The 27,676-nt window shown below is 39.9% G+C and overlaps 1 protein-coding gene across 1 annotated transcript in view; it reads right to left on the reverse strand.

Annotated features, from left to right (window-relative positions):
- The window catches only part of IL7R (interleukin 7 receptor), a 35,308-nt gene extending 8,356 nt beyond the window's left edge, over positions 1 to 26,952 (reverse strand). Inside the window, exons 1-6 of the mRNA XM_075184361.1 lie at positions 26,782 to 26,952; positions 15,945 to 16,077; positions 14,550 to 14,689; positions 11,556 to 11,710; positions 7,434 to 7,475; positions 244 to 436 (exon numbers count right to left, since the gene is read on the reverse strand). Of these exons, the coding sequence (XP_075040462.1) occupies positions 244 to 436; positions 7,434 to 7,475; positions 11,556 to 11,710; positions 14,550 to 14,689; positions 15,945 to 16,077; positions 26,782 to 26,863 (745 nt within the window). The 5' untranslated portion in view covers positions 26,864 to 26,952. The remainder of the gene's footprint in view (positions 1 to 243; positions 437 to 7,433; positions 7,476 to 11,555; positions 11,711 to 14,549; positions 14,690 to 15,944; positions 16,078 to 26,781) is intronic.
- Between the last annotated feature and the right edge of the window lie 724 nt (positions 26,953 to 27,676).

Consider the following 27,676-nt stretch of genomic DNA (forward strand, 5'->3'; position numbering starts at 1 on the left):
ACGCTTAATTTAGAGTTGGCTGTAGTTACACATAGCATACGCTTTATTTACAGTACAGGTGGTTGTAGTTACCCATGACATATGAGTGTTGCAACTGTGATTCGACACACAGTTGCCAAATGAAGCAAAGGCCATCTGGTCTGTGATCCTATTAATTACATTTTATGAAAGGAAATACAATATGTTTGACACAATGGACACCTTGTTAGCTACTAACACCCATGTGCAGTACACTTATCTTACCTGATTCCTCTGTCACTGGTTCTACTGTAGTTTTAATTTCGGTTTCAGTTTCAAAGTGGACTGTTCTACTCCATGCGCTCCAAGGTCCATCAAAGAAATTCCCGCCAGGCTTCGATCTAACTCTTGCCTCATACTTTGTAGAATAGTTAAGATTCCTCTTTGAAACCCACAAGTCATTTGAAGTCTTAAAACACTAAGAGGTAAGTGAGAAGAACATGTTTAAAATGCATATGTTGTACCTACACAAGACTCTCCTCTGAGGGTCTTCAAACCCACTGGCTTTATTTATTAACAGAACGTTTAGAATCAGATATTTATTACATTTATTTATTTTTAAATAAAATATTTTAATAACAATGTGTGTTGGTCAGAAACCCATAATTCCCTCTGAGCAGTATACAAAGGTATACCCTTAGCTAGGCACCATGTGGGATGGGGAAGATTTTGGGGGTGTTATTATTTTTCACCACTGAGCTCCCCACCCCACCAGTTTTGGCAGAAAGAGAAGGTTTATTTTTTTTTCCTCAACCATGCACAGGACAAAAGAGAGAAAGGTAAAGGTGGGTTTTGGTAGGGACCCCCAGACACAGCCCAAGACGGACTAAATACAAAATTAGGGCACTGAGGTGTGCCGCCATGTACCAACACTGGAAAAAAAAAGTAAATACAAGTGAATATGTCTTGGCGCACCCACTTTCTAAATCACTTATTCAAACAAATAAACGATTCATTCCAAACAAGCAAGTCCAGATTCTCACTGTATAGTCTATTCGACCTTGAAAGGAGACGTCTTACTATCAAAGGTGAAATCCATGGGCGTGCCAACACATATTCACTTGTATTTTCTTTGTAACAGTCCAAGGCAAGGCCGGATTACATTCTGGTTTGGGCTCCCGTCCCACCTTCATTTGGCAGAAAAAGCAAGACATAAAAATGGGTTGGGTAATCTGGGCCCCAAAGTACACACTGGGCCCTATGTGGGGGCCTAGGTTGCCTAATAATAATTTGGATGACCCTCCTTAGCCATACTTGGCAACTGTTGTATTCTCAAAAGTGGCAAGAGCAGGGAGGGGTGTAATTTTAGCCTTGTCCTTGGGACTGGATTTTGCCAATGGGCGGGGCCAAAATGTGAATCGCGTCACTAATTCTAATGTCACCATCGCTGCCACTTCACTCGGAGGTAGGTGAGATCTGGGAGCAGGGCCGGACTGGCCATCTGGCACTTCTGGCAAATGCCAGAAGGGCCGATGGCCAGATGGGCCGGTCCATATGCCCGCCGAGCAGCAGCACTCTGCGCGCTGCTCGGCGGACGGAGAATCAGTGACTGCCGCCTACGCGAGCAATCACATGGGACGGCACATATCACGTGGTGCCGTCCCATGTGATTGCTCTCATAGGCAGCAGTCACTGATTCGCCGTCCACGGGCAGCGCGCAGAGTGCTGTTGCTGCTGTTGGATGCACAAAGGTAAGTCTCTACAGTTAATCCGAACAAGATAAAGTAGAACTGACAGTTAGAAATTTATCTTTGGGTGGATTTGAAGGCGTTTAGCTAGAAAACAAGAGCGCAGTTACCCTGGTGGCGTTTTCTGGATCTGATTGGTCCATGATGGTGGTAATGTCCCAGTGCCGCACTCCTACCTAGACTTATCGCGGGGGCTGTTTCAAACAGATCAAGTGGGAGTAGACAGCCCTCCCTCATAAGTTTCCCACTCATACAAATAAGACTAGAGGGTTCCTCAGCATTCTATTGGCCTGTTTAAAACCGGACGACCGGTAAGTGTAGCGATGACTGTGACATGGGAATGTTGGTGATCTGGGACAGAATGTTGGTGATCTGGGACACACGTGAACCACATCCGGAAGTTGTGTGCTCTGTTTTTTTGTTTTTTAATTTTAACTTTTTTATTTTGCTTTACAGTTATACAAAATAAGTGTACAAATGTCACTTCCACTCTAACTGCTGCAACTTCTTTAATAAGTTCTGAATCTTTTTGACCCCATGAAATATAAAACTTTATTTCGGACAGTGTGTAATGACAAGATAGCTGTAGACTTGCAAGAGTAGAATATAATACCAATCTGGAGACTCTTCCTAATAACCAGCAAGTAGAACGGTTGTGTTTTTATTTATTTTTTTAAATAGTGAAATAAAATAAGAACAAACTCTCTGGATTCTTACTTGACCAGGTTCACGTGGAGATCAGAGTAGACGCCACACTTGAAGTTATAGCTGAATTTTATACCTTAGTATGAAGTGGATGAATTAATAGAATCTCTTCAGTTTTCTACAAAGTAGAAGTGTCCCGTCCTGTCCATTTACTCACCTCTGCCGTGGGTGGTGAGTAATGTGATCGGCAAATATCCCTGGCTGACAGCATCATTCATTCACCGACTGCAGAGGCAGCGGAAGATTTGAAAAAAGGACTAGTTACAGCACTTCAATTGGAAGTGGCACCTGTATAATTACAACTACAACCTGATCTTATTTTGAGCCAGTCAGTCACCAAGATCCTCAATGGTCAAGTGGGGGCAGATTAAGGAAGTGGGGATGGGTTTTATGCTACGAATGTTCCAAAGCCTACATCATATGTCATGTGACTGTGGTTGCCATAGAAATCACATGGCATGTTGCAATCTGTAAATTATTTAATAGCGGTTTAAACTTAAATTTTATTTTTCTGTTATTATAAAGTTGAGAATTTCTTCAACATTTTGCAGCCATCCTCCTGTGTTACAATGTGTCGAATGTGCTTGTGTATCTGCACTAGTGGGCAGCACGGTGGCTTAGTGGTTAGCACTTCTGCCTCACAGCACTGGGGTCCTGAGTTAAATTCCCGAACATGGCCTTATTTATGTGGAGTTTGTATGTTCTCCCTGTTTTTGCGTGGGTTTCCTCCGGGTGCTCCGGTTTCCTCGCACACTCCAAAAACATACTGGTAGGTTAATTGACTGATGACCCTAGTGTGTGTGTGTGTGTGTGTGTGTGTGTGTGTGTATCTATGTGTGTGTTATGGAATTTAGACTGTAAGCCCCAATGGGGCAGGGACTGCTATGAGTGAGTTCTCTGTACAGCGCTGCGGAATTAGTGGTGCTATATAAATGGATGATGATGATGTGTGTGTGTGTAATATGTCTGTGTGGCAAATAGTGTGTGTGTGTGTGTGTGTGTGGAAAATAGTGTGTCTGTGTGGCTATAAATTTTAAAAAGTGGGATGCGCCACAATATATATGCATCAAGAATAAAAAATACCCTTAGATGGCAGACTATGTATAATTCCAGTTTATTTTATAAATTTCCAAAAATGTACATATAAATAAAGATATTAAAAACAATTGTATGTGATAATATAAAACAAAACAAATAAACCTGGAAATGAATATTTAGTGACTGGCCAGTACACTTAAAAATATAATAACCTCATTATATGAGTATGACAGTGTGACATCAATAATCCAGAGAAAGATATAATCTATTGATTCTGGTAACAAGTGTAAAACATGTGTATATCTGTATGTCTGTGTGGCCCCATGTTGCTATAGTGTGTTTTTGGCCATGTTCACATAGTGTGCGTGTGTGTGCGCGTAGTATTCTAATATAATATGTGAGGGAAGGGAGGATCTTAATATAGTGTGGGAGGTGGGCTATTTAATGGTGGAGTGTAGGTGGGGGCTAATTATTTAAGATGATGTGAAGGAACCTTGTATTTAATGCTGGGGTGGTTTATGGCTATCCGTTGAATATGGGGCCGATTTTGGGGAGGAGGGCTATTTATTAAATGTGAAAATTAATTATTTATTGCTGGGGATGGTTGTGGAAAATGGCTATATTTATTCAATTTTAATGCTATTTAATTTATTGCTGGGACAGTTTGGAAGGAGGGAAATATGTTTGAGTAAATGGGTATACTGTTAATTTAGTGTTGGCTGGGTGGAGGGAAATAGGTCTACTTATTAAATGTGTATATTATTATTATTGTGGGGACTGGAGGGAGGCCTTATTATAAAACGTGAGTGCTATTGTTTTAAGCTAAAGAAACCAGCTGCTACAAGTGGTGAAAGTGACCAAGACAGGTAGGAGAGAGCAGGACAGTCTGCCAACTGTCCTGAATCTAGTGGGGCAGTCCTGAATTTGGGTGAGTGTCTCCCTTCGTCATGATTTGGTCCGACTGCAAGGACAGTTGGGAGGTATGTCCCGCTTCACAACATACTGCTTGTGAAGGCAAAGCTGTGTGCTTCTAACAGTAGTGCCTGAGTATTTGTCTAAAATGATAAATGTAATGTATTAATATAATGTATGTATCAATGCCCCATGTTGGCCACACCCACAACACAATGAGGTCACGCCCTGTCCTGCTGGAACTGAAGTGGGCCTGTGTACTTTAAATGCCAGGGCTGATTTTTAGTCCCAGTCCGGCCCTGTCTGGGAGAAAGACCTGCTCTCCCGGGGGTCTGGGAGAGCTACCTAAAATTCTGGAGTCTCCCAGACATTCCGGTAGGGTAGGCAAGTATGCTCGTAGCACAGGGGGCCGAGTAAAACTACTGACTACTGGTGGTATTATTGCAATTTCCAAAAATACATTTTAAGGAATTATGTTAAGGTTTTGGTCATTATAAACAAATGAAAATGGAGATATTACCTATGATGACAGCTGTCAACCTTTAGCAATTTGGCTTTATATTAGTCTTTCTTTAAGTAATATTTCAGCACAGTGGCAGATTATAGTAGATTTATTTAGGGTAGTAGCCCAAATGGTCATAAGCGGCCACATATTATCCACATTTTAAAATTACTATTGCAATTATGATCTTTACAAAAGATAAAGTAAGTGTTTAAGAGCTTGATGTATATTTCAGTTAAATTGTTAAAATGCTACTGCTGTTTCTTGCAAAATACCTAGAGCATGAGGCTCATCATATATTAAATACCGTGAGCTAAGGGGGCTAGAAATGTGTTTTACATTCAAAAGTGTTCTTTAGTGGATATTAAATATTTATGACTATTTCAATTGGTGCTCAGGCAAAAAAAAAAAAAAAGTTGTTTAATTGTTGGTGAGTGGTCAGGATGCAAGTTTTATTCAGCATGAAGCTCCCCTTAACAGATAAACAGCCAAGAAGTAACTTTCTATTCATAAGTGCTCAAAGTTATTTTCATATCTCCACCTAGTGTCATAAACTGGTAATACACCACATTAATAAAAAACTGAGGTAAATTCACATTTGTTTCTAAGTATTATTTATAAACAAATAAACTAAATGAATTATCACCTTTATTAAATAGTGCAGCAGTAACAATACATCTAAGTGAAGTTCAGATGACAGAGAAGGCTGCACTTCTGGAATGTAATCGCTCAGGGCACGGACAGGGTCCTCTCTACCCTTCGTCTCATGTCTGTCTACTGTCCGTCTCCCTCGTATGTCTTTGTTATGTCTTTTGCTAGATTCCTTGTGCGCATCCACAGTTTTACTCCCACTCATCTGTGCTACCTATGTGTAGCTGCTTCATGTATTTGTGATTTTGCTCACTGTATTAGTTATGTCCTATCAGGGGTGGACCTAGACTTTATTTTTAGGGGGGGATGATTTAGCATATATACGCCCCCTCCATTCTAATTGGCTAGCTCAGGTTGACCCCGCCCCACCCGTGCTTGTGCTGCTAAGGGGGCGGGGGGGGGGGGGGGGCTCGTCCCCCTCCTGGATCCGCCACTGTGTCCTATCTGTATTTGTACGAATGTCCGGCACTAAGGAATCTGTGGCACCTTATACATAAATAATAATAACCCTTATACATGATTTTCTTAAGGAATACAAATTCTATAACATAGAAAAACCTATTAAAGTGGAAACAAATGTTACAGAAGACACCGTGTACATGTGAAGGAACATATCTTTTTGCACTGTTAGTGAGGAAACGATGCTGAAGGTGATACATTTTCTTGTTTAAGGATAAAAGGGGGTCTCAGCAGTTAAGACTGCCGCCGTGGTTATGACCTAATCAGGATACTAAGGAAAATAATATATAAATGTGGTCATTATCGCTACCATGGGTTATTTAGGTAAAATGGTTCCAGCAAATCCCTGTGTGTAAGGAAACAAGGAGTTAATGTATATTGATGTATGCCTGTCTGGTTGGATTGTTTACTCAGAGATGCCCAGTGGGTCAGTCAACTATGGTTTATTGCAAATAATGCCAGTCATCCAGTGTTGTAATGCTCTGCAGTGCCACACAAAGTGCCAGCCAGTGACATGAAGGAGAAGAGTTGCCCCAAAATGTCACTGTTATACTGGGAGTGTGGCACTTGGCTATGATGTCACACTCCCAGTCTGGGGAACAGAAGATACCATGCAACACCCGGGAGGGGGTGTCCTGTGTGCTTGCGCTGGCCCTGCACACTCCTGCCATTCAGTGCTGAAGAAAATCCTGTATTGCTGACTTTGATTTCATCAACTAAGTTGCACCCCCATGGCCAACGATTTGTGACTCGTTATACCCAAAGCCTTCCTGTAGCTAGGTAGAATATATATGTATCATTTTTTATCATCATCGTTTATTTGCAGGGCGCCACAGATTCGGTGGCACCTGACATAGTTGACATAAAAGACATACATGAGAACAGAAAGCATAACAACAGGTACGTGGATACAAAGAGCAGAATAACAGAAAGCACGGATGCAATTATCAGAACAAATCGCAGGCATGCAGGAAAAGTCAGTATCAGAAATGGGTACAAAATAAAGACTGATATAACCCCCCTTTAAGTAGAAAACGTGCCCAAACACTTAGAGGCTGATTTAGTTTTAGGCAAGTTTTGCCTGGGTGCAGAATTTGTGGGTAAACAAACCATGTTGAACAGTCAGGGGGGCAAATGCAAATACTTTTTTACATGCATTTTTTGACATACATTTACATGGGTAAATACTGCATTCTCTTGCATGCCGCACACATATAGCAGGCATCTTTAATTGTACACTGCATCTTAGTGTTATGCTGGGACATAACCCCATCACATCACTGAAACATCACTTATCTTCCCTGCATCCCACAAGCTGGATTTGCTATTGTGTTTAAATCAGCCCCACAGTGTGTATAATTTTATAGTTAATTTTCCCACTAAAATTCAGGATATCCGCACAAACTAATTGTCTGATACATGAGCATTACTTGGACAGGAGGGACATTACTAATACATACCACCTTAGGAATTCCAGTTTCATGTTTTTGTTCCTCACAGTCCTGTAACATATAAATGATATATTGAAACAGATAAAGAAGTTTTCATGTAAATGTGACATGATTCTATTTCATGAGACTTTCTCAAAAGTTAATTAAATGGAACATGCCATGTTCTGTGTAAGGGTTAAACAGATGTGCTTTTTATGTGGCTGTATACCTTCAATGTACAGTCATGGCCAAAAGTTTTGAGAATGACACAAATATTATTTTTCACAAAGTCTGCTGCCTCAGTTTGTATGATAGCAATTTGCATATACTCCAGAATGTCATGAAGTGTGATCAGATGAATTGCAATTAATTTCAAAGTCCTCTTTGCCATGACAATGAACTTTATCCCAAAAGCAACATTTCCACTGCATTTCAGCCCTACCACAAAAGGAGCAGCTGACATCAGGTCAGTGAATTTCTCGTTAACACAGGTGAGAGTGTTGATGAGGACAAGGCTGGAGATCACTCTGTCATGCTGATTGAGTTGTAATAACAGCCTGGAAGCTTTCAAAGAAGGTTGGTGATTGAAATCATTGTTCTTCCTCTGTTAACCATGGTTATCTGCTAGGAAACACGTGCAGTCATCATTGCTTTGCACAAAAAGGGCTTCACAGTCAAGGATGTTGCTGCTAGTAAGATTGCACCTAAATCAGCCATTTATTGGATCATCAAGAACTTCAAGGAGAGAGGTTCAATAGTTGTGAAGAAAGCTTCAGGGCGCCCAAGAACGTCCAGCAAGAGCCAGAACCATCTTCTAAAGTTGATTCAGCTGCAGGATTGGGGCACCACCAGTGCAGAGCTTGCTCAGGAATGGCAGCAGCCAGGTGTGAGTGCATCTGCACGCACAGTGAGGCGAAGACATTTGGAGGATGGCCTGGTGTCATGAAGGCCACTTCTCTCCAGGAGAGACATCAGGGACAGACTGATTTTCTGCAAAAGGTATAGGGATTGGACTGCTCAGAACTGGTGTAAAGTCATTTCCTTTGATAAATCCCCTTTCAGATTGTTTGGGGCATCTGGAAAAATGCTTGACTGGGGAAGGAAAGGTGAGCGCAACCATCATTCCTGTGTCATGCCAACAGTAAAGCATCCTGAGACCATTCATGTGTGGGGTTGCTTCTCAGCCAAGGGAGTGGACTCACTCACAATTTTGCCTAAGAACACAGCTATGAATAAAGAATGGTACCAAAACATCCTTCAAGAACAACTTCTCCCAACCATACAAGAACAGTTTGGTGATGAACTATGCCTTTTCCAGCATGATGGAGCACCTTGCCATAAGGCAAAAGTGATAACTAAGTGGCTCGGAGATCAAAACATCGAAAATTTGGGTTCAACGCCAGGAAGCTCCTCAGTCCTTAATCTCATTGAGAACTTAGTTAATCCTTGAGAGGCGGTTGGACAAACAAAAACCCACAAATTCTGACAAACTCCAAGCATTGATTAGACAAGAATGGGCGGTCATCAGTCAGTATGTGGCCCAGAAGTTGAATGACAGCATGCCAGGACGAATTGCAGAGGTCTTCAAAAAGAAGGGTCAACACTGCAAATATTGACTATTTGCATAAACTTAATGTAATTGTCAATAAAAGCCTTTGACACTTATGAAATGCTTGTAGTTTTACTTCAGTATATTTTAGCAACATCTGACAAAAAGGTCTAAAAACACTGAAGCAGCATTTGTGTCATTCTCAAACTTTTGGCCATGACTGTATACTGTTGTTTCTACTTGAATGATGTAATGGTGGATGTCCGAGGGGCGCTACTAGGGGGAGGAAGACAGTAATCATGATCTCTAACAGAGCTGTATAGATCAAGCGGAATGTACTGGGAATGTAGAGCATACAGACGTGCAGTTAATTATGGGTAAATGCGCCTATTTGTCCGCCTCTGGAAGAAGTAAAATGATCTCTGATAGTCCGGCCTAAAATTGCCTTTCATCCCCTTTATTTAAAATTTTATTTTCTTCTCATCGTTAAACCCTCATTTGTGTCTTAAGAGTGAAGAGACATCAGGGGGTAAATGTATGAACCTCCGGATTCTTCAACTCCGGCGAGTTCAGCGTCTTCAGCGCTTAAATTTAAAGCGGCGCTGCCTTGCAAAGGGAAACTTCCCTTTACAAGGCAGCTTTAAATTTAAGCGCTGAAGACGCTGAACTCGCCGGAGTTGAAGAATCCGGAGGTTCATTCATTTACCCCCAGGATGTTAATTTATATATCACATTTGTCCATTTTAATGTTTTTATTACATTGGTATTTGTGCACATCAAAGTGTATATAATCTCAAATAAAATGAGTTTGTTTTGCATAAAAATACATACCATTGAAAGTATAGTACAATTATACAAATATATGAACAATATGGAGACCAAGTTAGGAAAACAACTCTGTTTCATAAAGCTAGCAAAGGAGTGGATCAGGCTCCAAGTTGGTTCCCAGAACCAATCAGATTCTCGTTATTAATTTATAGAATGTACTAGATAAATGACAGGTAGAATCTCATTGGTTGCTATGGGCAACACCTCCACTTATTGTTTGTAGAAGGTTTGCTAAATCTACCCCTTGGTGTGCCAGAATAATGGAACACTGACAGTTACAGACCCAGCTTAAAAGAGTAGCACCATTAGTTTGAATGTTTATATACTGAGGGGGAGGGTTCATGGTAATGTAATGGGCATGTGAAGAGGTCTAATGGCATGTGTGGAGTTCTTTTCTAACACCAGCTATTTCATTTAACCTAGGGCAAACCATTATATTCAGTACCAGCAGGACCAGATTTACCATTGGATCTGTGCCTAGGAAAGATTGTTTTCAAAAGATGTGTTCTCTAATGGCATAGCAACATGGATAGAAACTGCAGCAATGGCCATTGCAACCCCAATATCATACCTCCCAACTTTGCTGTTCCTTGAATCTGTGCAGATGGGAGAAGAGGGACCACAATCACAATGGAGGTGTGGCCACATCAAGGGGATGTTGTGACCACTTCCCAGGGGAAGTTCCTAGTGCTTCTGAAGCGCTAGGCTGCCTCCAAACACCCATTCATTGTTGCGCCCAACAGGCAGGTGAAAAGGGCATAGCTCCCAACTTTCAGATCGGTGCGGCAAAGATGTCCATGGGCAGGAGGATGGGACAGAGCCCTCAAATGGGGACTGTCCACCTACATCGGAACAGTTGGGATCTACGCAGTATGCTATACCACTCTGTACCCACAAAGGGAGCCACTGTAAGTGGTGAAACGCGTTTAAGACCTACTTACACTAAGGTTGCTTGGTTCTTTCCCTCTCTTCATGTCCAAGGAAGCAACAGCTCAGCCAATGTAGCAGTTACAGCAGGATTTCTAAAGAGGAGGCACTGTTCTAAGACAGGGGCACTGTTTTGTGATATCCCTGCACAGCAGTTCTGTGAGAATTCAGAACTCCAATATCTTCTACACAGGCTCTATTAGCGCATCCGCAGTCAGTGGTTAAGTGCATGCGCTAGGTGGATTATATGTGGTGTTTGTGTAGTTGTTGTTAGCGGGGCGAAAAGCCAAGCTCAGGCTCAGGTTTTCCTCACCTACAGACAGCGCCTGTTTAACTGCACATAGGCAAACCGAGGGCGGGGGGGGGGGGGCAGTTTCCTAGTGCCTGGACACCCCCCTCCAAGCCTGAGGTGACTGGACCCTGTCCCAGCTTCACACGGCTCTGCTTGAAAAGGGAGTGCTGCATGCGCCTAACAGTAGTGAACGCAGCATTGCCCATGTATATTATGGGGATAGGAAGAGTTGAAAAGCAGCCAAGCACTGTCTAAAATTATAGCCCCCATGCATGCTGGTCACGCCCACTGGTGTTGTGGTGTGGAAACCCCCCTCTACAAATTCTGCGTTTGCCCCTGCTTTAGTATATTTTAATTTTGTTTTTGACCACCAGAATATCCCAATCCAACTCTCCCCTCTCATATTTAATAATTTGTAAGAGGTTATGCACTATCTAGGCATGTCAGAGCAATTTCACGCAAGATACTCAACGCAAACTGGCGTGCATACCACTCTCCGTACGCGCCAATGTATTCATCAATCTAAACCAACATAACAGTTTAACATCTTACTTACTGGCCATTCTTCTGCTTCATCGCGGAGAACAACTTCATGAATCAACTTGTCCGTTAGATATTCATGGCCTGTGTAAGCTGATTTTATATCGAATATATATTCCTCTGAGTTATAATTATAATTGATGAACAGATTCTCTGGAGGTTCAGGGATAGCTATTTACAAAATGAGAAAAACACAGCAAATTAATATGACACCAACAGATATTTAAATGAATATATTTAGTTTAAATATTTGTATTCCTTTCATTTTATTATTATATTATCACCGGTTGGATTTTATATGAAAATCAGAAGGATGAATAAAAATGAAAATGAAGAGGTATTAGCAAGGAGTAAGAATATCGTGAGAGAAAGAAAGGGATTGAGGGCACATTTTTTTTTATATATAGATTACAAGGGCAACAAAATAGTATAACAAAACAATACGTTTTGCCTTTAAACCCATTGGCGTTTTTAATTATGTTGGCAGAGTCGCTGAATATTGGCGGTTTGCTAGAAGCACTGCTTGATATATTTACCTCCTTATGTGATAGGTGAACGGTGCCCACACCCAGGGTAATCAGCGTGCATGTGCAGCAATTACTTACACTGATTATGCAAATTGTTGAAATATGAGATTTTCCTCAGGGAAAAGAAAAAAATAGAATATTGGGATATTGTAAAGAAAATCACTTAAATGACAGAGGAGTATCTGCCAAATCTGCACTCACATAAACAAATCAGAGGAAGAACGTGTAGGGCCTGATTCATTAAGAATCTTAAATTAAGAAGTTTCTTATTTAAGTCTCCTGGACAAAACCATGTTACAATGCAAGGGGTGCAAATGAGTTTTCTGTTTTGCACATAAGTTAAATACTGACTGTTTTTTCATGTAGCACACAAATACTTGATAGCTTATTTGTACACTGAAATTGAAAGTTGATATTTGTGTGCTACATGAAAAAAAAACAGTCAGTATTTAACTTATGTGAAAAACAGAAAACTAATGTGCACCCCTGGCATTGTAACATGGTTTTGTCCAGGAGGCTTAAATAAGAAACTTCTTAATTTAAGATCCGTAATGAATCAGGCCCGTAGAGAGTAATTTAAGTAGAAGTCTTTATCCTCTCATTGGCAATTATAACAATCTTTTATGCAGGATGTAGTCTCCGATTATGTGCGTAGGAAGGATGAACAAAATATTCCTTTAGTGTAATAAGTTATATATTTAACAGCTGTTACATTGTAAGTGTAAATATTGTTTGACTTTGCAATTCATTTTGCTTTTCTTTCATTTTGAGATACTTTCCATGATTTTTGAGACAATGAAACAGAAGATAAAGAAATAACTTTTTATCTATTGATTTGGAACTTTAGTGTGTGACTATTCTAAGGCAGGAACATTATCAGCCACCAATATAAAACAGCCACTGGTGACTGATATGTTGGGCAGCTTCTGGTGGAATGTTATGGTTGGAATAGGGAGAATCAGTGGAAGGAGGAGATATGAAATTAAAAACTGTGGCAGAAGTTGGTGGGTTTGGGAAAACCATTAGGAAACTGCATGTTTTCTATAAAAAAAAAATTGTGGCGCCTTTAGAAAAAAATGATATACATACCCATACATATCTATATATCTATATCGATAGATCTATATATCTATCTATCTATCTATCTATCTATATATATATATATATATATATATATATATATATATATATAGTTATATGCCTGGGACGCTGGGTCACGGGAGAGGGGGGGCACAGCACCTGTGGAATGTAGAAGCCTGTGTAGAATACATTGTACAGCCGCCTTCTCCTTCCGTTACCCTTTTAACAGCAGGAATAACAGTAGTGACACTGACGTCATTTACTGCTACCGGGTTCTTCATTCATCGCAATTGTTGGATATCATTTTTTACAACAGTCAGGATTATAAGTATGTCGGGAATGACAGGTTCACCCTCAACATGTCAGGGTAAGTCTTGTCGGAGTTTTCATCATCGATATACTGACTACCACCACTGTGAAGCCTAGCAAAGAGGGCTAATTCCGGCAGGAGGAGGCACACAGTACTTATCCCCACAATGTCCTGGATCCTAGAGACAGATTCCTGCTCCACCCATAACTTTTATTAACTGAGCCTTAGCTTTTCCCCAGTGACACACCAATGGGTGTATCCCCATACCCTGCTAGATCTTTAGCCCTTAGAGAGGTGCATTTTAGCTATGAACACAACCTCAGCTTTCAATTTCCCTCGTGCTTAATTCAGCCCTCAGTTTTTATTCCTACTGTTTTCACCTTTTTTTTTTTAACTTTTCTATGTTAAGAAGATGACGAGGGAGGAATGGCAGCCATCACTATCTGCTGTTCACAAAAAAACTGCCTTGCCTTCAGTTACAAAGCATGTACAGCTGCACTTTGTTAAACCAACAGGAATTTAATACGAAGTCAGGATATAGGTAATAAGTTAAGTATCAGTTTGACTTTTGATGTAGTATAGAATGCCCTCATCCTAAAATTGACAGCAGAGAAATTGTGGGTTTAGTTCCAGTTTCATAAAAGAGTTTCATCTTTGGACACAGAAGAGTAAGATAGCACCACTGAGACACATTATTAAACATAAAAGCAAATATAAAGCTTCATTTTGAGTTAAAATTTCTATCTATATATATATATATATATATATATATATATATATATATATATATATATATATATAATAAGCTAACGCTGCTCCTCACCTTTATAAATACACACACAAAACAAACAACAAAATTTGGTAAAATGTTTGCAAATTACTCTTTTGTGTACTTGACTATTCCTACTGACTAGATTTCCCTAATTTCTTGGGCTTATTTTATTTAGTTTATTTCCGGTAGTTAATTCCGCATTCATGGGATAAATGAAGCGCACAATTTAACCTTTACCAAAAACGGGTCCAACATGATCTTATTCTTATTTTTTTCCGTCATTTTGATGGGCTTTTACTTAGTGTAGAATAAATCTCTTACCGTTTTTGAATATATTGTATTCCTTACAGGCACTGTAACTTCTCAATTTCCACATACAAATATTAACAGTCGGTAACCCTGAATTCACTGTAAAAGTTCCATTTTCTTTCTGAGTTACCCACGGGGATTTTTCATTTTTGCTGCAATGAAAAATATATGCCGTAATATGTAACAGGAAATGTAGTGCTTAAATATATGACATAGAGTACCTTTAATATTAAATTGTCTCCTAACAACTCTCACGTTCAACTGATCAGGACTAAGACTAGCCCTGTAGCTGGAGCAAGAGATACGGAAGAAAAGCAAGTAAATTTGAGATGACCAGAGCTTGATTCATGACATTGACTACAGGCAAAACGCCCCTCTCCTGCCAAGTTCACACCCGGAAATCATAGGCTGTCTCGTGCGTTCAAAGATGGAGCGGACAGGGCTGCGTTTACTGGCGTAGGGGGCGGTTCTGGCCATGCACAGAATTATTTTGCGCACGATACGCTCAAATTCACAGATACGTGTCTTGATGAATCAGGCCCTATGTGTTCAGTGTTTAATACTCTACATATCCAGATCACTTAGTTTCATGAGAATACGATTTACCCATTTTGTTGCAAAATCGGCCATTAGAAAAATGAAGACGTATGAAATGCACAAATCACAGGGCTACATTGCAGTTCATTCAAATGTCAGATATGGAAACTCTACTCAGACATCAAACTAGCATTTACCTTTTATATTTGCATTGTCTTAGGTGTTGGCCAATGATATAACATGGATTGGAAAGTTACAATATCATAAAGTTCTCTGGAAAATCTATGTACACTGTTCCCCACAATCTGATCACTTGTTAAAGTATAATAATACAAGTTAACCTGTGCATGATACTCATGCATTCTAGTCAAATCAAGCTACTTAAGGTCTTAAAAAGGTTCTTGTCATGCATTTGGGCCTAGCCCAGGCCTCCTCAGGGGAAGAGCGTTACTTCCCGCCGCAAGCGCCCTTTTTAATATGTGTTCATGAGGTAAAATTACCTCATGAAAATGAGTTTGAGCCCTCAACTCGTAAATTTAGCCTTTACTACCCCTCCCACGGGGGGAAGGGTGGATGATGGAAGTTAACTGACTTCCCTATTCTAGTTTTTTTTGTCAAATAATGTCAGTATACCAAATTTCAGGTCAATTGGATGAGTCCTTTCTGAGAAAATAGTTTTTTCCACACACACACACACACACTAACACACGCCGCTAGGCTTTTACTTTTATATATTAGATAATGCTAAGAATTTAGTAGGTCAGTGTATAACTCCGCCTAGCAAGTGGCGCTGCAGCTTGTTTTGTTTTTTTCCACACACAGACTAACACACGCCGTTAGGCTTTTCTATTATAGATTTTCCATACCTACCGAAATTTGAATAAAATGTCACTTCTGTTCTCTGAAGGTATGTTGGTATTGCAAAAAACTTTTATATCACCTATACGTAACTTGGTGAAACACTGGAATTCCATCCCAACTTCTCCTTCAGTCTCTTCATCAACTTAGGGAAGATAAATATATCAGTTACAAATTCAATACCTTACCCTAGATTTTGTCACTTTATGTATAGCTAGGCCAAACACTGTACACATTTGATATTTTAAAGACCCAACTTTTTTTTTTAACATGACAATTACTATATTAATAAGCCTCCCTTGCTTAAATACATAGAGTACTACAATGCTTTATCACCGAAATATCGGTGACCCCAATGTCTGAGCCCCCACTCCAGGCACTGATGAGAAGCTCTCAGTGGAGGACCCTTTGCTATTATCATTATTATTATTATTATTATTATTATTATTATTATTATTATTATTATTATTCTTTATAAAGCACCACAAGGGGTATGCAGCATACATAGGTGGTTTGAACAAACAACAAAAAATAGACAGATACAAAACCAACAAAACTACATAACAACAAACATTGAAATGTCATAATTACAGCCCACAAAAGTACATAATTACATAAAGAAAACACTAGGGCAGAGGGCTCTGCTTGTGAGAGCTGATATTCTACAGCATAGAAGTGGAGGCTGACAGCCAATCGAAGTTCTAGAACCCAATCTATTGCGAAAAGCATCTCTGCACAGTTCATACTTCCAAACGATTATATTATAACAATGGCAGCTGGATGTCTTTAATACCCAAATCCAACTCAGATACATCATGCTATTACTTACAGAATGGAAATAGACGAACAAGAAACATAAGACACTGAAGTGTTCAATCTGGCTTGTTTGTACTGTATCTAGACTATTTTTAAACACATGCAGACGCTGTAATACTAGATATATACATATTTTAAGAAAGTTGGATGTCAAATGTGTACCAGCATTAGCAGTTCTCAATAAATGGGGAAATATAACAATATGCATTAGTCAGAAGTATGTCTGTCACTTGCATGTATGTGAGGAAGGTGCTAAATTAATTGTGGTTTGTTCAGTTCACCCGCATGATATCAGACGTTACACTAGCAATATTTAGCATAAAATCACAGACTATGATGAAATGGCTGAGTACACATCTAGTTTAGTCTCTACTGAGCTGCAATATTCTAGGATTTATCACTAAGACTGTACAAGCAGTAGATCACCAGATCTCCTTGGTTCCCCCGAAACTGGGAGAAAAGTCATCTGCATGGGAGGGCTGGTAAATTTTAGCCCGGGGGGGAAAGTAAGACTTGACCCAGCAGCCTATTAGGAACATTTTAAAGGAAAGGAAGTGCAGGTTGCCCAGTGACCCAGCCCAAGGTAGTCCATTATGGGACCAGCCCAGTTGCCCCCCTGACCAGCCTGCCCCTAGTCATCTGGATCTTAAAAATAAAAGTCCCCAAAATCTTTTTGGTGAAATGAAGAGAAGTACAAACAGCGTTACTTTTTCAGGGGGTTTGTGGCTTCTTTGTCAGAAGACACCTTACGCTCTCTGAAACAGTGTTGTTTGTACTTTAATGAGATCCTGGAATAAGTATGGAGGTTATTTTTTTTCACTACGTTTGTGTGTGGAGCCATCACATTTCTTCAATGTATGTACAGCATACTTGCCACCTTTCTAAAGTTGGCTTCCGGGAGCCTGCCGGGGGAGGTGAGCGTGATGGGGGCGGGACTCCAAAATTCCCCTCATTTTGGACCCACCCCCGTGACGTAATGACCCAAACGCGTCATTTTACAGCAGGGGGCGGGGACAAGCGCCGCGATTCCCGGTGAGTCGCGGCGTTTTGTAGCTAATTCTGCCCACTTCACTGATCCAGGAGATTGCCACACTCTCCCGGGAGTCCGTGAGACTCACGCGAAATGCGGGAGTCTCCCGGACATTCCGGGAGAGTTGCCAAGTATGATGTACAGTGTGGCCTTAGACTATTGTGAATATATATATATAATGTCAGCTACAATGACAACAAAATATATATGGGAAACTAGTTAGGCCATAGATTACATTCTTCTTGATAGTACTGACCTATTGACCTAGATTCCTTAATTTATTTTATTTTCTGGATGGACCATGATTTTAATTATGATTTCACAGTCTGTATGGTATTTGAGTAAGTATTAAATATTTTAAAGATACGTATTTAAAACTTAGTATAAGAGTAGAATGGAGTGGTCAGGTTTGGTCAGGGTAGTGTTCTATGTCTGCATAGATAGTAATACAATTATATTATGATTATGTCCAGTGATCAGGTTATGTTGGGTAGATATAGTGTCCAATAACTGTAGGGAATCTAAAAGAATTGTATCATGATCATTCCATGTTGGATAGCGTAAGATACTGTAATACCCTATGTCTATACAGAGTTTAAAATATTGTGCTATAATCATTTTCAATGACGATCTAAATTTTATGTACCACTTTTAGATACAGGTTCAGACCTGGATTTTGCTGGGGAGATGGCTGGTTAGTGGTTCTGGATTTCAGGAGGTCTGGATTGCAGCCATGTCAGGACAGATGTGCTGCAGGTCATTGTTGCCAAATCGAATTGCTTAAGCATATACAGAGAAATAATTGAGGTCAGGGTAGGTAATTGGAAGACTTAGTTGGTTCAGAAGGCCTGGTTATTAACTACAGTCAAACAGTGAGGGCCAACATACTCAGGAGCCATAAACAGAGCCTATAATTAGGCAGTTAGGAAGCCACAAACCTCGATTTATACAGGTCCAAACAGGAAGAAGATGGTTTTCAGGTGACTGTGTCAGCCATCTTAGTTGAGGGCAGACAACCTCACTGTATTCACATCTGCCTTGCAGGTTAAACCCACCTCCTGTGCTATGCTTCCTTGTCAGTGATAGAGTTTACTCTGGACTCCTGCACAGCCTGCTCTCTGAGATTCTTCAGTTTACTGGTTTCTACTTCAACTCTAGCTCCACTAACTTGGCAAACAGCATATAAAGACTTTAGACTCTTCAACCTTAGCAAACATCATATAAAGACTTCAGACTCTGGACCTTGGCAAAACTACTCCAACTCAGCATTCTGACATCGAGCTTGCTTTGAATTCTCTTTGTGTGTATCGGAGCTTAGAATTGCAAATATATAACATATTATCTGCTATAGAATATTGTCTGCTGGCTGGTATATCTTTCTATATCACTCTGCCTGCTGATACTGCACTGAGGGGCTCTGGGCTCTTCTCAGTTGTGCCCGGGTTTTACTGCTTTCAAGTGATCAGGAATATTTGATACTCTACATAACTAAATTTGCATCATGTGAGTACTATGTCTGTGTCTGTTTCCACTAGCTAAAAATTTATTATTCTGTGTGAATTACTACAGACTACCAGTATCTCTGGAGATCTTCCATTACAGCTCTCAGAATCAGCCATTACTCTAGACCAGTGGATCCCAAACTTTCTCAGGTCGAGGCACCCTTAGGGTCTCCATAGTTTTTTCAAGGCACCCCTAAGCCAAAATAATTACCAAGTAGTCCCCTGCCATGCTTACCACCGGCCCTGGCCGCGGCACCCCATGGAGACGTGGCACACAGTTTGAGAACCACTGCTCTAGACATTGTTCTGTGTTTATTTATCAGTAGCAAGCTGTGTTTTCTTTGTTTTTGATCATTGGCTACTCTGGATGTTTTCAGTGTATGCAAATAAACTTACAGTTATTTGATCTTATCTTCTGCTTTTATTTTGTATTAAATTACCTAAGAGGGACTGAGAGACTAGAGTTCTGAGCAGATTAGTTTCACATGTGTTAGAAAGGATTGAAGAAGAGAGGCAGTGTCCTGAGAGTGTTGCTGTGCATTAAAGCACAATTATGTTGACGTTTGCTGTCTGGAGACCTAATGCTGTCTGTCTGTCTAGCTATCTACCTATCTATTTATCTATAGACATTGATTCTCTGCACTCACCTAGTACAAACTAGAGTGCAAGAGAGAGTTGCTCACATTGTATAAACAAAAAAAACATTGATTTTCTGCACTCCCCAAACACACAATTAATGCTGTTCTAACTATTTTTCAATTTTAAAAACAGGGAATGTTAGTTCCACATATTTCCATATACTGTATGCTTAGCTGACCAACTCACTGCAAAGTCTTCCCCTTCTGGTCTGTCCTAACATGGTCAATTACTATGCTTATTATCTGGGTGGAATCTTACCTGCACACAGCTCCTCCCCAAGCACTAGCAGCCATGGTACACCTGTGGACTCACCTGACACAAGTTGAAATTGATTCCTGTAAAGATCTAAAAATGGGTTGCAAGAGAGCTGGGACCTTACATAGTAGAGATGTGCACTGACCCCCGTGTTTTGGCTTTAGATGTGGTTTTGGTTCTAAAACGTCTTCGTGTTTTGGTTTCGTTACTGGTTTTGCCCAAAAATCCTGAAAGGTTTTGGTTTTGGATCTGAATTTAATAAAAATTTGTGAAAAATAGGTAAAATCATGTGATTTTGAGATGTTCTCCTACATTACTATTTATAGCATTAACAGCCATTTGCAGTCTATTTTTTAATGATCTCTTCACAACTGTCCAATTTTTTCATCAATTTTGGCCAAAGTCTGTAACGAACAGGCTGAAATTAGTGATAGAGTAGCGGCAAAAATACATGGCAGTTTAATAAATGATAGAATCCCTAGCGGCACAGCAGTGTGCATAAAGTATCTACAAGTGGATTGAGATTAAAATGTCAATCTCAATTTGTCCTTTTGGCCAAGCTCAAATGTAGTATCTGACCTAGTACGGTTGGTTCTGCATGCCCTGAAAGGGCGAATCTCCTTGGTCTGATGCCGGAAGGCCGGTGGTGTTTGGAGCCCGAGGTGCCTGTGCCTCCGGGGGAAAGGGCCCGGAGGTGACATGAAAATGCAGTGGTGGTGGGAATGGAACCGGGACTGGTGGGATACGATGAAAAAGGTGGTGTGCCTCTGTCATCTTCATAGCTCTATCTCATTAAAATAGTCTTGTCTCGCAAGATGAAATCTCATGTTTGGTGCAAACGTAGCCGCCCAACATTTCTCAATGGCTGGTGCAAAATTTTTGTAACCTTGTAGGCGAGGCCATTTTGTCCTGCAAATCCACGCATTTTCCCATAAACCCTAATGCACATGCACAAAAGTAGGCACGGTAACATCACATCATCTCATGACTAGAGCGGAGCTGTAAAATACTTTGATTTAATTATAAATAAGTGGTTGTTTAATGGAGTCATCCATGCATATGTATACATGAATAAATGTAATGTATGCAGCTTGAATACAATAGTATGTACATAATAGTTTGCTAAGTGAGGGAGTGGAAGGTGAGAATGTGGTAGAACGTGAGGAGATTGTGGTGGTGCATGAGGGACAGAGAGAGGGAGAGAATACTGCTGGACCTGCAATGGCTGCATTAGTGAATGAGCCCAGGCGTTGGATCCCCAGCCCCCGTCTGTACCGCACATGTCAGTTGATATGGGATACACTGAGGATTGAAGATGGACCCAAAGGCATGAATGGACTTTCGCATGGGAAATAGGATTATATAATAAATATGTAATGTATATAAATATATATGTAATGTACAGTATACAAATATGTATATAAATGAACTTATTTATGTTATATTACTGAAGTGTAAGTTGTTTGGGGTATATTGTGTTGTGTTGTGTAGGGTTTATGTAGGGTGGGGTGCAGTGTATGGGGTGTGAAAGGATAAGAAATTAATTTAATTAGATAAATTAAACTACAAAAAACAATAGTGTAAGGAGTGTAAGGTGTAATGTAGAAAGACTAGCTTAAGCTTTGCCTAGGGTGCCGAGCAACCTTGCACCGGCCCTGCCCTAAAAGTGTCCCTATCCCTAACCCTGCCCCTATCCCTAACATTGCCCCTATCCCTAACCCTGTTCCTATCCCTAACCCTGCCCCTATCCCTAACCCTATATCTAACACTATCCCTAACTCTGTCCTATCTCTAACCCTGTCCCTATCCCTAACTCTGTCCCTATCCCTTAGCATATAAAAATATTGTTTACATTTGATTTGTCCACCTAATCCTACTGTCCATCATGTGAATTAGTGAACTAACAATGCCGTCAACACCTGAATTGCTGACCTAATGGTGTTGACTTTCTGAATTTTGACCAAATGAATGCCTAGTTGCTTAAATGCATAGCATTTTACTGTTACACAAGATGATAGACCAAGGCCAACATGTAAAAAAGTGCAAGATGGAATGGTCCCTGGGACCACCCACCCATATGTTAAAAAGGAACATGCACATAGTTTAATAAACCAAGCACTTCAACTACAAGGACTGTCACTTGTATGGCTGAACTGCTTGATTTGTTTGGGCCCCCTCAAAAGAGAACATTTGGTGTTGGTGAATGAACTGGACAGAATAGATAAGGATTTTAACAAATTACTAATGGGCATTTGGCTTACAGTGGTCATCTGCCTCTACGTCTATCATCCTCATCACTGATGTCATGATCATCATCATCACACATATTAGTTCATCCCCACTGAAATCTACAGATTCTGTTTGTAATTGTCGGCAAAAATGGTATTCCTCATACAATTTGTAGTTCATTTTTATGAACACCAGTTTTTCTACATTTTTAGGAAGAAGTCTCCTCCAACAATCACTCACACTGTTCCTGGCTGCGCCAATCAGTCTTTCCGAGTACACACTGGAGGGTGGACAGCTTAAGTACTACTACTACTACTACTCATCCTCATATTTCCAAATGGTTGAGGAATTTTGGAAGGAGGCTGCTCTCTAATGGCAGTGTCATAATTTGAAAGCTCAGACTCATATATAGCACTCATGGACACCCTTAACCTCTCCTCAGAATTCTGTAATTACCCAAGTTGTTGTTCTGCCTCAGCGTTAATTTTAGGCACTGATTTGACTGGTTTGTAGGAAAAATTACAGACCTACACTCTGAGTGACAAGATGGTGCATGGGAAGTTAAGGAAGATGCATGACCGTGTTGAGCACTTTGTTTTGGAATGGCCATTCTAGTACTACTACCAGTATCAGCAGTAGCAGGACCCCTATTAGTAAAAAGTGGGCATAGTCTGAGCCTTGTCTTGCCACTGCGATTGGTGTAGGAAATGTTAGCTAGTTTCCTTTTGTTTTGGACAAATTACCACATTCATCAGAAACGTCTCTCTTACTCATGATCCTTCCAACAAGAGCTGATGTTTTCTTTGAGATTGAATGCGACAAATAGTGTTTGGGTTTTAATGATGCTTTCGTCAAGTGTCTACCCACATTACCTTTTTCTAGTAGAGGTAGTAACAGTAAAAGTACTACTACTGCCAGTACTGGGGCTGGGATACTTCTGATCTGTACAATGATCCATGGTTGCTAAGAGGAGTAATGGTACTTGAACAAATTGGAGCTACTTTTAGTTGGCTGCCACCACATCAGGGGAACGCCCAATAAGATAGGGAAAGGAGGAATTTTATCTTACAATCCTTATAACAATTCCTATGTACTTCTAATTTAGAAAATGAGTTCTTATTTGTTAACAATCAAATTTTGTATATTATTGGGGATTATTATTATTATTATTATCATTTATTTGTTAGGCGCCACAAGGTGTCCGCAGCGCCGTACATAGTACAAACAGTACATAGTCAAAGACAAGAACAAACTGTTTTTTTGGGGTGTGTGGCTGCACTGACGCGCACACGCAAACACCTTTTTTTCAATATAACCCTAACCCTAACCCTTAACAACTTCACAAGTATTGAAAAATAGAAAAAGTTTTAGAATATAGGAGTTTATTGAGGGGTTCTGCTGATGACCCTCACACACAAACACTATTCTTTTTAATAAAGATCTCACTGAATGACCCTTAATAACTTCACAAATATTGAAAAATAGTTTTTTTTTTTAGAATATAGGTTTTTTGGGGTGGGCAGCTGCAGTGACGCTCACACGCAAACACCATTTTTTAATATAGATGTCACTGAATGACCCTTCTGTGGACTAAAACAATGTGCTAATGAGAGAGGTCAGAGGAAAATAGCCAGATGGTAGGGTGAGAATTTGGTATAAACAACATAAATCCATGGCGTCATCATGCCTTGCGTAAACTTTACAGGCTGCTGGTGGTGGTGGTGTAATAGTGTGGGGAATGTTTTCTTGGTACACATTAGGTCTCTTAATACCAATTTAGCATGGTTTGAAAAACACCACCTACCTGAGTATTGTTGCTGACCATGTGTATCCCTTTATGGCCAAAGTCTACCCATCTTCTTATGGCTACTTTCAGCGGGATAACTTGCTATGTCATAAAGCATACGTCATCTCAAGCTGATTCTGCAAACATGAGTTTAGTGTACTCCAATGGTCTCCACAGTCACCAGGTCTCAATCCAATAGAGCACCTTTAGGACGTGGTGGAACGGGAGATTTATTACATGAATGTGCAGCTGACAAATCTGAAGCAACTGCGGGATTCTATCATGTCAACGTGGACCAGATTCTCCAAGGAATGTTTCCTGGACCTTGTTGAATCCATGTCACAAAGATTTCAGGCTGTTCTGGGGCAAAGCTGTGGCATACCCGGTATCATAAAGGTCTACCTAGTAACGGCTCCACTGAGTGTATATATGTAAGTCTTTAAAAATGCACTAAATTTAACAAGCCCTAGAGTAAATCTCTGAAATATAAAATACATTTTAACATTTAAAATGCACATATAAAAGTCTGAATGTGGTAATGATAGAACACTATCTATGCAAATCAACTTTAAGTAACTGAAATAGACATTCACTGAGATGCTGGCAACAGGAAGCGGGGAACTAGAGAGACGATCAAGTTCCAGGGTAGGTGCTGCTTAATATGTGGATGACAGTAACAGGTGGGGGTGGGGGTAGGCACATTGGTCTGTATGGGTCGCATAGCACTGTACCCCTCATGCTCCACTGACTGCAGTCCTGGCATTCTGTGCTCATCTGCCCAACAGCACAGAGTTGCTGAAGTTTTCCTGTCAGGTACCACCTATTCATTTTTTTAATAGTGTTATGCACTCTATGCTATTCATTAATTTTATACATCTGGATGTCTGAGTTGTTTTGAGGCTATGCAGTAACAGTACCAATGATTCAGTGGGTATCACAAAGGAATCACCACACGCGGAGAGAGCATGCTGACAAATGGCAGTTTTAAGAAACGACAGACAGAGCATGAACGCTCCATGTTGTATTCATTTTAAATCCTGGATTTGTTGAAGCTGCCATAAGTACTGTAACTTTTCCTCAAGCCAGGAAACGAATGCAGAACATTGTAATGTACAAAGAGAAAATGTTAAACTACTCATAAGTATGTACCCTTAGCAAATTAGCTAATAAAGTCATTCATTCATTTCAAAAACAGGTATTGAATAATTAAAAGAAACAAAATAGTGCAACTAAATGCAAAACATGAAGACTCTTGCATAATCACACATTTAAGAGTTATCTGTGTGATCATATTCAGTGAGATCTTACCCCAAGGTACACAAAATTTTTTAAAGAATGCAATGCAATTGAAAAATATCTTTTAGAATTATGATGATTTAAGATTGCTGACTTTGGTCATCCAGTACTTTAAATCAATTGTAATTGAACAATTAAGAGGTTATAAATAAGTGACCCCTCTTTGGCACATGTTCACTATATCAGGTGTACCATATTTATATTTGTGTGTACTGTATAGTGGTTTTAGTTAATATTAAGTAGAATTCTTAAAGAGCAATTCCAAACCAAAATTATGTTGCCAAATGAAAATCATTATGAAATACTTACTTGTATTAGGACTTTCAAACCTGAGAAATGGACTGCCTCAACCATTTGTCAAATAGTTTGTGAATAACAGACCTTCCACAACAATATTTGTAACTATCTTAACAAATAGTGAACTGTGCTGACTGTCCCCATGGTTTCAGATGTTGCTAAGGATTGTCAGTTATTCTCTACTTATCTGTCAAAGTTCAGCAACAGTGTGTTACTCATCTTTCAACAGCTCATTTCAGGCATCAAAATCAAATGTCAAGTATCAGTACGTTTTAATAACTAACATGATGCAGTCATTTTTGAGTGAATAAGAAATATACCGTCTTAAGGAAAGAGTAAAGTGTACATATTTGGTACAAAAAAAACCCATACACCTAAATACTGTGGAGGTAGCCATTTTGTGGATAGTTCATGTATAGCTTTACAGCACTAAACACTTTGGGCCTGATTCATTAAGGATCTTAACTTAAGAAACTTCTTATTTAAGTCTCCTGGACAAAACCATGTTACAATGCAAGGGGTGCAAATTAGTATTCTGTTTTGTACATGAGTTCAATACTGACTGTTTTTTCATGTAGCACACAAATACTTGATAGCTTATTTGTACTCTAAAATTTAAAGTTCATATTTGTGTGCTACATGAAAAAACAGTCAATATTTAACTTATGTGCAAAACAGAATACTAATTTGCACCCCTTGCATTGTAACATGGTTTTGTCCAGGAGACTTAAATAAGAAGTTTCTTAAGTTAAGATCCTTAATGAATCAGGCCCTTTGAGCTTATTTTATTCGTACAATACCTTCACCCAAATAAAAGTCATTCACTGTGACCAAACTAAGAGCCCCCACCGAACAAGAAAAATGTATGATTCGTAAAGTTACAGGTTAATTAATGGAATTGTCTGGGTGGGGCATAACAGATCATGCTATTAACTCTGAGATTACAAATGAAAAGTATTAAAACATCAGAAGGCAGAAAATAAATGAAATAATATTTACTGTGTGTCTCATTAGAGTCTCCGCTTTGCTCCATCGACGCGTGGACCAGCAGGAAGATAATTCCTAGTGCTGATATGTGCATTATGCAAGCAGTACCAGAGAAATGATTATCTCTGCTCTAACACTGCCTCTGCCTCCTCTGTCTTTACCACAAGATCGTACATGTATTAAGCACTTCTGAAGCAACCACAGCCAGGAGGAAATGAAGAATCTACCAATGAGGTTATAGAACTAAAGAAGAAAGTACCCATAGAGTAGTTGTGAATACACTGATAGAAATTGGTGTAATGTGGTCAGAACCTCCTCATTGTTACACAATGGGAGGTCTGAGAGACAATCATCTCTGTCTTCTGTGAGACTTCTGCTAAGATTCATGATATCAAGTTTTGCAGAGAAAGTTGTGTAATGTCTTATCCACAGATTTCTGCAGCGCATTCATGATGATACAATACAAGACAGAAGTGTTCTGGCCACCAGTATGTTTAAGGTGGAACTTTTGAAATGGTCCAGATTGTGGACAGCCCCTTTAATAACCGTTTGGCGCTGCATGGGTAGTTTTTCAATTTTTTTTGCGGGCACAAATCTCTGATATTCATAAGCAAATTCACCAATTTAAGTACGTAGCTTGCTGACGTGTGCAGAGCAGGGCCCTCTTAACAACATCCTGGGCCCCCGGGCACAGCAGTGCACTGGGCCCCTATATATATATACATATATATATATATATATAAAAAAAAAAAATGATTATATATATGGGCCCTGCAGCCCAGGGGGGCCCGTCGGAGGCAGCAAAAAAAAAACCAAAACCTGGAAAAAAAAAAAGACAATACTTACCTTGCGGTCAGCTGACGATCTGGCTCCCTCTATGGTCTCCTCCTCCGTCGCGCTCCGCAAT

Source organism: Mixophyes fleayi, chromosome 1 (assembly GCF_038048845.1).
Source record: "Mixophyes fleayi isolate aMixFle1 chromosome 1, aMixFle1.hap1, whole genome shotgun sequence".
Lineage (NCBI taxonomy): Eukaryota > Metazoa > Chordata > Amphibia > Anura > Limnodynastidae > Mixophyes > Mixophyes fleayi.